Source organism: Lathyrus oleraceus, chromosome 6 (assembly GCF_024323335.1).
Source record: "Lathyrus oleraceus cultivar Zhongwan6 chromosome 6, CAAS_Psat_ZW6_1.0, whole genome shotgun sequence".
Classification (NCBI taxonomy): domain Eukaryota; kingdom Viridiplantae; phylum Streptophyta; class Magnoliopsida; order Fabales; family Fabaceae; genus Lathyrus; species Lathyrus oleraceus.
Window position 1 is genome coordinate 134,001,889 of NC_066584.1, and position 12,621 is coordinate 134,014,509.

General features: G+C 32.2%; 1 protein-coding gene across 1 annotated transcript; it reads right to left on the reverse strand.

The window, feature by feature from the left end:
- Positions 1-4,970: 4,970 nt before the first annotated feature.
- Positions 4,971-6,283, reverse strand: LOC127091969 (uncharacterized). Its single transcript, XM_051030722.1, has one exon. The coding sequence runs from the start codon at positions 6,034-6,036 to the stop codon at positions 5,218-5,220; it is 819 nt and encodes a 272-aa protein (XP_050886679.1). The 5' UTR covers positions 6,037-6,283; the 3' UTR covers positions 4,971-5,217.
- Positions 6,284-12,621: the final 6,338 nt, after the last annotated feature.

Here is a 12,621-nt window from a genome sequence, read left to right on the forward strand (position 1 = left end):
GTTCTTATTTACTTGGACTTTTGATTTGGTCAGAGGTTTTAATTAATATAACCCGGTCAAAGGTTTTCATTTGCTTGACCTATTTGCTAGAGGTTCTTATTTACTTGGACTTTTGATTTGGTCAGAGATTTTAATTAACATAATTCGGTCAGAGGTTTTCATTTACTTGACCGATTTGCCAGCGATTCTGATTTACTTGGACTTTTGATTTGGTCAGAGGTTTTAATTAACATAACCCGATAAAAGATTTTCATTTACTTAACCGATTTGTCAGAGGTTCTTATTTACTTGAACTTTTGATTTTGTTAGATATTTTAATAAACATAACCTGATCAGAGGTTTTTATTTACTTGACCAATTTAGTCAGAAGTCGACAATACCGGGCCTACTTATTGTTCCTAGATCGAGCCCGATTTGTTCCCCGTAAAAAATGAAAAGAATAATACGCATTAATATGCACTGGTGGTGTCTCATTAAAAATCCTTGCCTTGGCAAGAGAAAAAAGTGATACCCTCAATTTTTTATTTAATAAGAACATTACATAATTTTAACTAATTCACGTGTTGGTATGATCGAACCTCCTCAGCACTTTTTCCCTTCTTGGCGGAGAGGTTCTCTGAGTTTCTCCGGGAAGGATTTCTCTTTCCTATTGATCCTTTGACATCTTTCACGTATGATAGAAACCGAACTCTTTAGATCATCTAAATTTCTATTTTTAGTTGATAACAATCTTCAGTATGGTGGTCTGTCAGACGATGATATGCACACCACGCATCCTCGTCTTTTCCCAATACAACGTTGGCCCTCTTGGGGTGGCTGGGTTTCGGTAATAGTTTGGAATGATACATTTCTCGCAGGATATCGACACGCTTTGAATTGAGTGGGATAAAGTTCTCGGTGAAGCTGTTGAATAGCCATCGAGAATGCTTTATCACCAATTTGTCCTTTGACCCGTGCTTATCGTGATCTTTTCAGGGTTCGAATATGTCATGCATAGGTTGTATCTTCTCTTTAGCATCTCAGGATCTCTTCTCTGTATTTCTTTCTTCGCCCTTGATATAACATTGCGCTCTATCCATTACTTCATCCATGTTGGTGACCGGATTTTGCGTCAAAGATTCATTGAAATGACCGCCCTTCAGGCCGTTCTGGAAGGTTCCCACAAACATTTCCTGATTCGGATGGGAAACTTTTATTGTTTCTTCATTGAATCACGCCATATATTCACGGAGAGATTCAGAGGGCCCATGGCGGACGTTGAACAGACTAGTGGTGGACACATTTCTATGTTTGTTGGCGGAAAAGTGTTGCACCATATTCTTGGTTAGATCTTGGTAACCGGTGATTGAGAATCTAGGCAGGCTCATGTACCAACTTAAGTCCACATCCTTGAACGTTCCTGCCATAAGCTTGCACTTTAAAGAGTCGGAAGCCGCGACTATCGCCATTTGATTGTTAATTGAAATTATATGCTTATGTGGATCATTTTTGCCATCAAAGGATGGCAAAGGTGGTGGTTTGAGATTCTCTGGGACTTGATCGCCCTAGATTGTTTCTGAAAGAGGTTAAGGATCTAGAAGTTCTTCTTCTGCTTCTTCCTCCCTAATGCTTTGTGTTTGCTGAAGTGTTTGAACACTTTCTTGCAAGGACTCATTCTATTGGCGCGGATTCTCTATAATTGTCAAAAGTTATGTCATGTCTGGTGGAGTGCGATATTCACTCTTGCTGAGAGAAGATTCATACATTATGTTATTACGGTGTTTTTGTGTGGTCTTGAAAAGTTTTATCAAGGCCCCACGATGGACGCCAAATATTCCTAATAAATTCTTTTGAATAATCTCCCTGAGGTGAATTAGGAGAGACCACAAACGCGATGAGAATTAGGTGTTACTTGATTATTTCTATTGTTCTATGCTATCATTTTTCTCCCCCTTTTCTCCCTGAATGAGAAATCCTTTATACCTATCGCATCTCTTGAGATCATTAAGAAGTGCCCCTTCAGGTTTAATGATTAAATGATGCTTGTAACGTCCGTCGTCACCATCATTGTCATGTAACATTTTCTTTATCAATTTTCGTAACTCCCATGCAATCATGGAATGTCCTATCTGTTACATCGATTATACACACTGTCCGAAACATGTCTCCAAAAACCATTGATCCAGATCCCTATTTATCTTATAAGTAGCACCTCGATAATCAATGTCTTTTACAAGTACCCAACTTTTTCTTCTCAATCCTAACTTAGGACTCGGACTTAAAAATTTTCAGATGTACAGGAATAATCATGTTATCGAGAAAAGAGAAAAAAAAATCAAATAATTTAAAATAAAATAAAAAATAATTTTTGAATGGACTAAAATTTTGAGATCACAATTATAATTTAACTACGTATAATGTATCTATTAAATGGATACCGATTTATAACAAAAATAAATGGTTTTATTATGCTAAAAAATTTACACTTGCTCATATTACAGCAAAAAGGCAGATTTATTTTTTAAATATTCAGAATTTTAAAAAAATTTACAAAAATAGACATTATTTTAAAAAAATTACACAAATGGGCAATTTTTGCCCTAATTTTCTACTTGGGCGCCACCCTAGTTGGCGCCTACCCTTAAAGGGTAGGGCAAGTTGCCACTAGGAGTGGCGCCTACACTCATTTAATTTTTTTATTTTTTTAATATGTATTATTTATTTTTATTTTTTAAATTTTTTTTTTTAATTTATGAATTTAGATTTATTATAAATTATATAAATTTATATTAATACATATATATAAATAAAATTATTTACAAGATATATATATATATATATATATATATATATATATATATATATATATATATATATATATATATTTATATTTATATTTATATATATATATATATATATATATATATATATATATATATATATATATATATATATTAATTTATATATATATTAATTTAATTTAGAAGTAATTAATATTATGTATAAATTTTTGGGAGAATTAGGGTTAATCATGTTAAGGTTAATTTATCAATTATAATTAGGGTTTATTGATCGGTTATAATTAGAGTTTGGTAGTTATGACCTAATTGAAACCCTACAACCCAGATCTTTTCCTATAAATAAAGTGTTATTTCCTTGCATTTTCTTCACCACTATTTTCTATCACTTTCTCTATCTAGATCTGGTCATGGCATCCCCAAGACCGTCGTCATGGCAGCGAACATCATCAAGGCGCCCGGATCCTGAACAAGTAATCTTAAAAAGGGATGGGCATGTTATTTTCTCGCCTTTGAAACCCCCAATGGAGATGAAATTTTGGAACATCCGTTCGTTGGACCAACTAAAAAGGTCCTTGATGTCTTGGTTAGAGGGAGATTACCAACCTGGTGAAGTCATCAGAAGGATTCAGAGGCTTAGAACAAGGTTCTCATTTGAAACTGGAGAAACAATACGTTGGTGAGTTGAAGTTGAAAGCGACATTGATTGCATCCAAATGATGCATGGATCAGACGATATAGTGTTAACTGTTGTAATTTCTTAGATTTTAATGGTTGTTTGTCATGTTGTTGTTGTATTTGTTATTGTTCTAGTACTTGTTCTTGTTTTAGTACTTGTTTTTGTTCCAGTATTTGTTTTTGTTTTAGTAATTGGTGTTGTAATGTTAGATGTTTGTGTTTGTTGTTCCAGTGTCATCTTCTATTTGGAATAAAAAGTAAACTTTAATGATAAATAGCATTGGTACACAGATTTATGAATATGAAAACTAAGTTGTGGAACTAGATCCACGATATGGACATTTGTTCTTATTATGCCCTAGTTGTCTACATATGTTACACTTCCTCTGCATTTTCTCTGCGACGTCCATTTCAGTTCTAATGCGCCTGCTATTTGGGCGACCACTTTTATTCCGCCGCATCGATTCGTTGTGCCAAACAATTTCCCCGTCATACTCTGGCCAATACGCCTCCAATGCTACCACCGAAAAGGGATTGTCGTATACATTGAGCAATGTTGCAACTTTGTAGATGGGAGACACTAGCGATAATGCATCGAAGTGGCTGTGTGAACAAGCTGCAATGACATGGGACGAGTTAGGACTAGGGGTGGTAATAGGGAAGCACCTCCACCACGTGAACCGTCTAGGCGAGTAATTAGACCTCCCCCGTGCGGATCGTACCAGGGACCGCATCATATGTGATAAATAAATAATGCATTTTAATCATATCTTTGTAATATTTGTCTTGTCTATTATTTAAATAAAAATATTTTCTGTTTATTATCTTTATATCTTTATCTTTATCTTTAAAGATATTATCTATCATATCTTTATATATATATATATATATATATATATATATATATATATATATATATATATATATATATATATATATATATATATATATATATATATATATATATATATATTAATATATATATATATATATTAATTTACATGTATATAAATATTTAATTACTTTTAAATTAAATTAATATATATATATATAAATCTATAAATAAATTTAATTACTTATAAATTAAATTAATATATATATAAATAATATATATATATATATATATATATATATATATATATATATATATATATATATATATATATATATATATATATATATATATATATATATATCTTGTAAATAATTTTATTTATATATATGTGTTAATATAAATTTATATAATTTATAAAAAATATAAACTCATTAATCAAAAAAAATTTAAAAAAAAAAACATATAAAAAAAAAGAAAAAAAAAAAAGAGTGTAGGCGCCACTCCTAGTGGCGACTTGCCCTGCCCCTTAAGGGTAGGCGCCAACTAGGATGGCGCCTAAGTGTAGTTTAGGGTCAAAAATGACCATTTTTGTATTTTTTTTGAAAAATGATTTTTTTTTAAATTTTTTTTTTAAATTCTGGATATTTAAAAAAAAAAATCAAAAAGGCACACGAATCATATTTACAAAACCCTGTCGTTATATTACTTTACTCCTAAAACAGATAAGTTCAAAAACCCAAAACAGCAAATTCAAACACGCTTCAAAGCACAAACTAAGCAAGTACTAGTGTGAAACAGTTACAAACAGTTATTCTACGTGCCACGTCATCTCTCAACAACTATTCAAAACTTCGAGCCCAACGAACATACGCTAACATTGGGCCCACACGTGGCAGCCACTGAATTCAAACGGCGCCAAAACAAATCCTAATGTGAAGAGTTGATTTCAGAGTCACCTAATCCCCATGACTCGGACCGCCTCCCTGATACGAACCGGTTCATTGAACCCAAACCGGGCGGTTCACTGTAAACCGATTCTTCAAAAGAGGCCTCGTTTCGGCTCGCCATCTTCTTTGAAGAATCTCCCGGTGGAAGATCCGTTTGCGGCGCTGATTTTCCATTCCGGTGGCTTCGGAAAATTGCGCAAACACTTTGGATGAAACCGGTTTTCTTCTTTCTTTGACTACGTGAAGATTTTTGTCTAACGACGGTGACGGAGGTGGTGGTGGAGGAGATCGACCTCTGACGAGTTCTCAACCGGCGATTACAGTTGCGTTTGGATCTAACTCTTCCTATGCATGAAACCTTCGGAGAAGAAGGTTCCAAAAAGGCAGAATCAGATTTTCCTCCGGTTGACGCGCTTCGTTTCGGAAACAACCTAGTGTTCCCCGGCCGATGATTACGCCGGCCCCGAACTTCCGCGAAGGAAGCTTTCTGAGATTTCGGTAATCCGATTATCGTAGCCTTGGATTTCTTCATGTTCTTGGAGAATCGCTGCGAGTTTGAGGCTGAACTGGGGTTTAGGTTTATAGAAATTGAACTTCCTTTGGTTGATTCGTTTCGCTCGTAAACGGCGTTTCTGTCAAACCAATCGAATTCCGCGTCGTTGGAGAGCCAAAATGATTCCGGCGGTGAATCGGGATGATGCCGTGGTTGTGATTCTTCTGTTGGTTCGCATGCGATTTTATGGTCGGTGGCGACGCCGGATAAGGCGGAAACTAACGTCTCGAAATCTAACTGTGGCATAGTGGTTGTTTAATGTTGAAAGCTGAAACCTAACTTTGTTGATAAAGAGAGAATATAGTGTGTGGGTTTGAATGTTTGTTGAGTATGGTAGTGGTTTTCTTTTCGTGATGTATTTATATGAAGGAATGAATGAATATTCGATTAACTCTAAAGCTATCTTTATTCTTCTAGAGATATAGAAAAAGTTTATTTGTTATTATTATTGTTATTATTGGTCCGTCAAAAGAAGACGAAAGCAATGTCAAAAGAAACAAAGCAATGTATAACAAATACGTAATACAATATAGCTACTTATTAAACTGATCAGGCGTGACGTGGGCTGTTGGTTTACAATTTGCATGTTTTTGAATAGTTAGGTCAAAGTTGTTACTACTAAACTTCTAACAATTCTTGTTAGTACTTCTAGTTAATAGCAAATCAAAAATTAGAAATTATTTATTTATTATAATATTGTGATTTTAAAAAAGATTTAAATTCATAGTTTTTAAAGCAAATACTTCACATTTAATTTTTAACTTATGTTCTTAAAGTCCAAATTGACATTAATCATTTTTTAATTATTTTAAAAATTATTAATTTATAAATATTAATAATTTAATTATGTATTAAAAAAATTATTCATATTAATACATAAATATAAATAAATATTTTCATTAAAAATTAAACCCTTAATCATCAATGGACACTTATTTAATTCAATTAATATTTACTAATTAAGCTACCCAATCATCTTTAATTTTATTTATTTTTAGTTAATCGGGTGAATTTTTTTTATTAATTTTATCTTTATATAAATAGTGCTAGCTTTCACAAGAGAATAAAGAATTGAGTATTTAATTTCTAAAACTTATTTATAACTTAAAAATAAATTCGAATTTTTGATATTGAGTATGCATTTTTGTTAAATATGTAATTCTTTGTGTTAAGCATGTTTGTAGATGTATGATTCGACAATCAAAGTTACATGTATACGATAGAGTCAAATACAATTTGTAGTAGTCGAAGTTGCATGTATTCGACATAGTCAAATATAATTTGTCGAAGTTAGTTATTTAGTTTGAGATTGTTTAATGTGCAAGTAATCTCATAATAAATAGGAAAACACTTTGGATTTGAAAAAAATAATAAAGATCAATACATTCTTATTTTCTCTTCCAAAACCAATACTCTCTCAATACTATCTTCTCTTATAACTCCAAATTATTGTTTTCAAATTATTGTGCGTGAGAATCATCTTAAAACCAAGGGCGTGGTTGAATCACTTGAGTGAAAAGTGTAGAATAAGAATCTTAGATCATAATCATAGATCAATCGATAGAAGATTGAATCTCATTCCATCAAGATCAATTCCAACACGTGGTATCTAGAGTATTGGTTGTGATCCCTGGGACATATCGAGTCATGACTTCTCATCCAAACATGCATTTTTCAGCAAATCATCCAATCTTGAATGGTAAGAATTATGATAATTGGTGTAAGCAAATGAAGGTTGTCTTCTACTATCAAGATGTTTGAGATCTTGTGAAGAATGGAATGACACCAATTAGCGACAATACCACAGATGAACAAAAGGTTGCGCATAAAGATTTGAAGAAGAAAGATTATAAAACTCTCTTTATAATTCATCAATGTGTTGATCCAGATAATTTTGAGAAGGTATGTGATGTAGACTCGTCGAAAGAAGCATGAGACATCTTGGAAAAATCTTTTGGAAGAGCCAATAAGGTGAAATAAGTGAGGTTACAAACTCATAAAAGAATGTATGAGTTGCTTCACATGGAAGAAAATGAAAGTGTGGATCATTTATTTACTAGGGTAACAAACTGGTGAATCAAATCAAGATGTATGGAGAAGTGTTGACATCAAGATCGATAGTTGCAAAGATCTTGAGGTCATTGCTTCCGAAATTTGATCATATGGTTGTAGCCATAGAAGAATCGAAGGACTTGTCGAGCATGACAAGAGAAGAGCTTCAAGGGACGCTTGAATGTCATGAGAAAAAAATGGTTGAATGATTTGCAAGTGTCATACCCCAAAATTTGCCTGTTAATTTTTATGATAAATTGATTCATGCATGACATTCATTTCACATTTCCATTCATTCATTAGCATACATTCTCATATAAATTATAAATTTTAATTTATTTATTATGTGATACAGATATAAAAAATAATAATAATTTTGGTTATCTGTATGATATAAATAAATTATATATATATAAATAAAATAGTTTTAAATTTAATGATAAATAAAAATAGATTTGAATTTTAATTGTATAATTAAAATTTTAAATTAATTTTATTTGTTAAAGCTCATTAAATTATAATAACTATTTTTTATAATTTAGTGACTCATGTTCCATTTATTCATTATTTATAAATAGTATTTATTTAGTAATTCACGTTTTTTACTTAATAAAATTTATTTATAAGAGTAACATTTTTTTAAGCCCATAAATTATAAAATAATTTTGGTTGATATAAGTAAGAATAATTTTGATTTTTTTTAAATGATGAAAGTAAAAATAGAAATAAGTTTAAATTTTAATTCAATTTTGTAACAAAAATTTAAATTAATTTTTATTTCAATTATTCATTATTTATAATAATATTTGTATTTAATAAATATTTAGCAAGGTTAAACCCTAACTCTCCTAAAGTATAGGAAGTGATCCAAATATTTAGCAAGGTTAAACCCTAACTCTCCTAAAGTATAGGAAGGGATCCAAATATTTAGCAAGGTTAAATCCTAAAGTATAGAAAGGGATCCAAATATTTAGCAAGGTTAAACCCTAATCCACACAATTATAAATACTTCATATGGCTGCAGCAAGAGAGGAGACGAAAAAGAGGAGAGGTACAGCAGAAGAAGATACACAAGACAAGGCAGAAGCAAGAAGATTCACGGGCAGGGAAAAGAGAAGCAACCATAAAGCACTCATAGCCTGAATAAGAACAACACACATACAGTGAGCAAGCTAGAGGAATCAAATCCCCAGTCATTGTTCATTATGGAATTTGCATCCAGCATGATTACCTTGCAATACTCCTTAATTCATGCATGAATAATATTGGTTTAATATATATATTGAGATGATGTATTCATGGTTTGGTGGATGTTGATATTGCTTTATTCAAGTATGTATCTGTTCTTGATATGTCATAGCATGTTGGAGAAATTCTGTTTGCATGATCGAAGAATTATATCTGCCATTTAATTACTATTATATGAGTGTGGTTTCTAGCATGATTATGTTTATTTCACATGCTGTTATTACATAATAATGATGATGATGATATAATGGTGATAATATAAATCCTTGGTTGTCTTTAACATGTATGTGTAAGGTTTGTTTTATCATTATCACTTGCAGTAAAGATAACTAATACATGAGTAAAATAATATAAGCTTCTTGATTTGTGCATGGCTATTTTTAGCTTTTCAGTGTTTTTACTTCCACTATAATTAATTCACCACTATTTTTCTATTATTAAAATAAAACCCATTGATTAATTTTCTAATTAATATATTATATTAGTTATTTAAACTAGGATATAATTTAATCTAGTTTATTAATTAAATTTTTATATATCACTTAATTAATTAAAATGGACTATTTTGAATAATAAAAATCTAATTATATTTTTTTCTCTTTTCTTTTAAAATTTCTATCAATTTAGTCTAAGTTTTCCCATAAATTCATAAAAAAAAAGTTTCTATTATTATAGACTAAAAATATTCTTAATTCATTCTTAATTTTTTTTATTTCTTTCTTTTTAGTTTAATTAGGTTTTATTATTTTGTATGCCCTTTTAATTTTGTACTCGTTAATTAAGATTTAGATATTTTATATCCCCTTTTAAATTATGTACCCCATCCCGAAGCCATGTAATAGCGTAGTCTTATTTTTCGCACTTTAATTTTTCCGTACTGTGAATATAACTGTCTAGATGTATGCTAATAGGATTGCATGGAAAGATAAATAATCGAACTTAGATAAATTAATTCAAGATAATATATCCGAATCCAATCATTTCCACACTTGCACCTCTAGGGTAACCCTCTCTTTGTTGCCTTACGATATTACGGTCATGTCCCGCGAATGTGGGGATACCCTTAGCAAAGACCCTTTCGATTAAATCATCATCATCCCTAAACAGATAAGTCATAGTCCCTTCGATCAAAAGGTCAATGTCCCTACAAGATAAATCATAGTCCCTCGAACGTTGCCTTCGAATATATGACCTTGTCCCTCGAACGTTGCCTTCGAATATATGACTTTGTCCCTCGATGACCCTTCGTTGTAGCCTACGATTAAATGATGATCATCTCTTCGAATGCTAAGGCATCCTTACAAATGTTGCATTCAATGACCAATCGACGACCCCACGATGTCCCTTTACATCCAAAGGATAAGACTACTTACTTCTCAATAGTAAGGACAGTTTTACCCTCATAAGGATAGGAAATACCTATAAAGACCTTGGTTAGGTATAACTCTTAAATGCTTGCTCACAGCTTAAAATACTTTTCACACCTCACACTTTTCAAAACATCTTTTAGAAAATCACCACTTGGTATACATTCGCACCAGAATCATCGTCGAGTTATATTTTTCTAAACATCTTTCAAAATCAAACGAGATAAACACTTTGTATACATTCGTACAAGAATCATTACAAAGTTAAACTCTCATTTTAAAATATTTTCTAAACACACCACATTTCTCAAACACTTTCTCAAACAAGGAAAACATAAGTGAGTTAAGCAATTAAGAGCCCATGGATAACCATGGATACAAAGGGTGCTAACACCTTCCCTTTGTATAATGTACATCCCGAACTCAAAATCTAATCAAGGTCTTTCCTGTTCTTTTCCGCCTTTCCTTATTGGATAAAAGAAAAGTCGGTGGCGACTCATGCTATCCGCAACATTGCTTTTCAAAGCAAAAATACAAAGTCAGTTCACCGTATCACAGCAAGCAAGACAAAATATGATGTAGCTCTGCAGCTAGCAGGGATGAATGGCTATGGCACTTCAGACTTGGTCACCTAAATTTCAAAAACATCAATAATTTGAAGAGAAGGAACATGGTCTCAGGTCTACCATAAATCCACATTCCATAGGAATTATGTGAAGAACGTGTTCAGACAAAGCAACATAAGAACAACTTCATCAAAGATGTAAGAAGAAATTCTAAATCCACCCTTGAGATCATATACTCAAATGTGTGTGGTCCTCTTTAGATAGAATCATTTGCAAGTAACAAGTATTTTGTTACATTTATAGATGACTATAGCAGAAAACTATGGACTTACCTAATAAAGAAGAAAAATGATGTGATTGAGGTATTCACCAAGTTCAAAGCCATTTGGAGAGACAAAGTGGCCACAAAATCAAGACTTTGAGGACATATCATGGTGAATAATATGTGTCAAGAGAATTTGATGCACTATGTGAAAGAGAAGGGATTGTGCATGGGGTGGTGCCACCATACACTCCTTAAAAAAGTGGAACTGCTCAAAGGAAAAAACATGACCATCATGAATATGGCCAGGACTATATTTAAGGGCAATCATCTGCCAAATGAGTTGTGGGGTGAGGTTGTTTCCTCTGCAACATACATCTTAAATAAATGTCCAACCAAGAATCTAGAAGGAATCAACCTAGAAGATTGATGGTCTGGTGTCAAGCCTAACTTAAGTCATATGAAAGTGTTTGGATCCATAACACATAGGCATAAGCCTGACCAGTTGAGAAGGAAACTTGATGACAAGTCGAGCAAAATGATCCTGATATGATATCACTCAATTGGTGAATATAGGTTGTTTGATCCCTTTAACAAACAAGTTATGATTAACAGAGATGTAATAGTAGATAAGCTGAAAGAGTGGGGTTGGAATGAAAACACCAAGAAGGATTCAGTAAGAATCCTATGTGATGAACCAACTAGTGAGGATGATAGTGGAATTCAATCAAAAGGAAGCATGCTTCAAGCAGGCACAAGCATACCCCAAAGGACAAGAAACATGCCTACAAGGCTGCAAGAATGCGTGATCACATCAGATGATGTGGTCAATGATGAAAGTGAGATGGTATATTATGCTTTCTATTCAGATATTGAGCCAGTCAATGTAGTTGAGGAATTGAAGGACTCAAAGTGGATGCAAGCCATGAAGGAGGAAATGAAATCCATAGAGGTAACAAAATCTGATCATTGCCATACCCTAAATTTTACCCCAAGGTTTTTCATCTGTATCTAGTTCATATGCATCATGTTATCATGATTATCCCATTTTGCTATTAAGTCTCATATGCATACATAAGTTAGAAATTCAAGGTAATATTTACATAAGAGTCAAAGGAAGAAAGTTCAACAGTTGAGCTAATGCATCTGGTCATTTTCATTTTTGACTCATGGCATTCAATTTACAAGTCATTCAATTTACAATTCATTTAATTTATAAGTCATATTTATCCATTATGGCTTCATTATTGAAGAAGTTTTTAACTATGAGTTAGATCCATATTTTCGTACATTTGGATGCAAGATTCTATAAGAGGAAGTTTCCATTGAATTGCAA

What these genes read in the sequence shown, in the direction of transcription:
- LOC127091969 (XM_051030722.1), bottom strand. Translation starts at nt 6,036, where the DNA reads ATGCCACAGTTAGATTTCGAGACGTTAGTTTCCGCCTTATCCGGCGTC.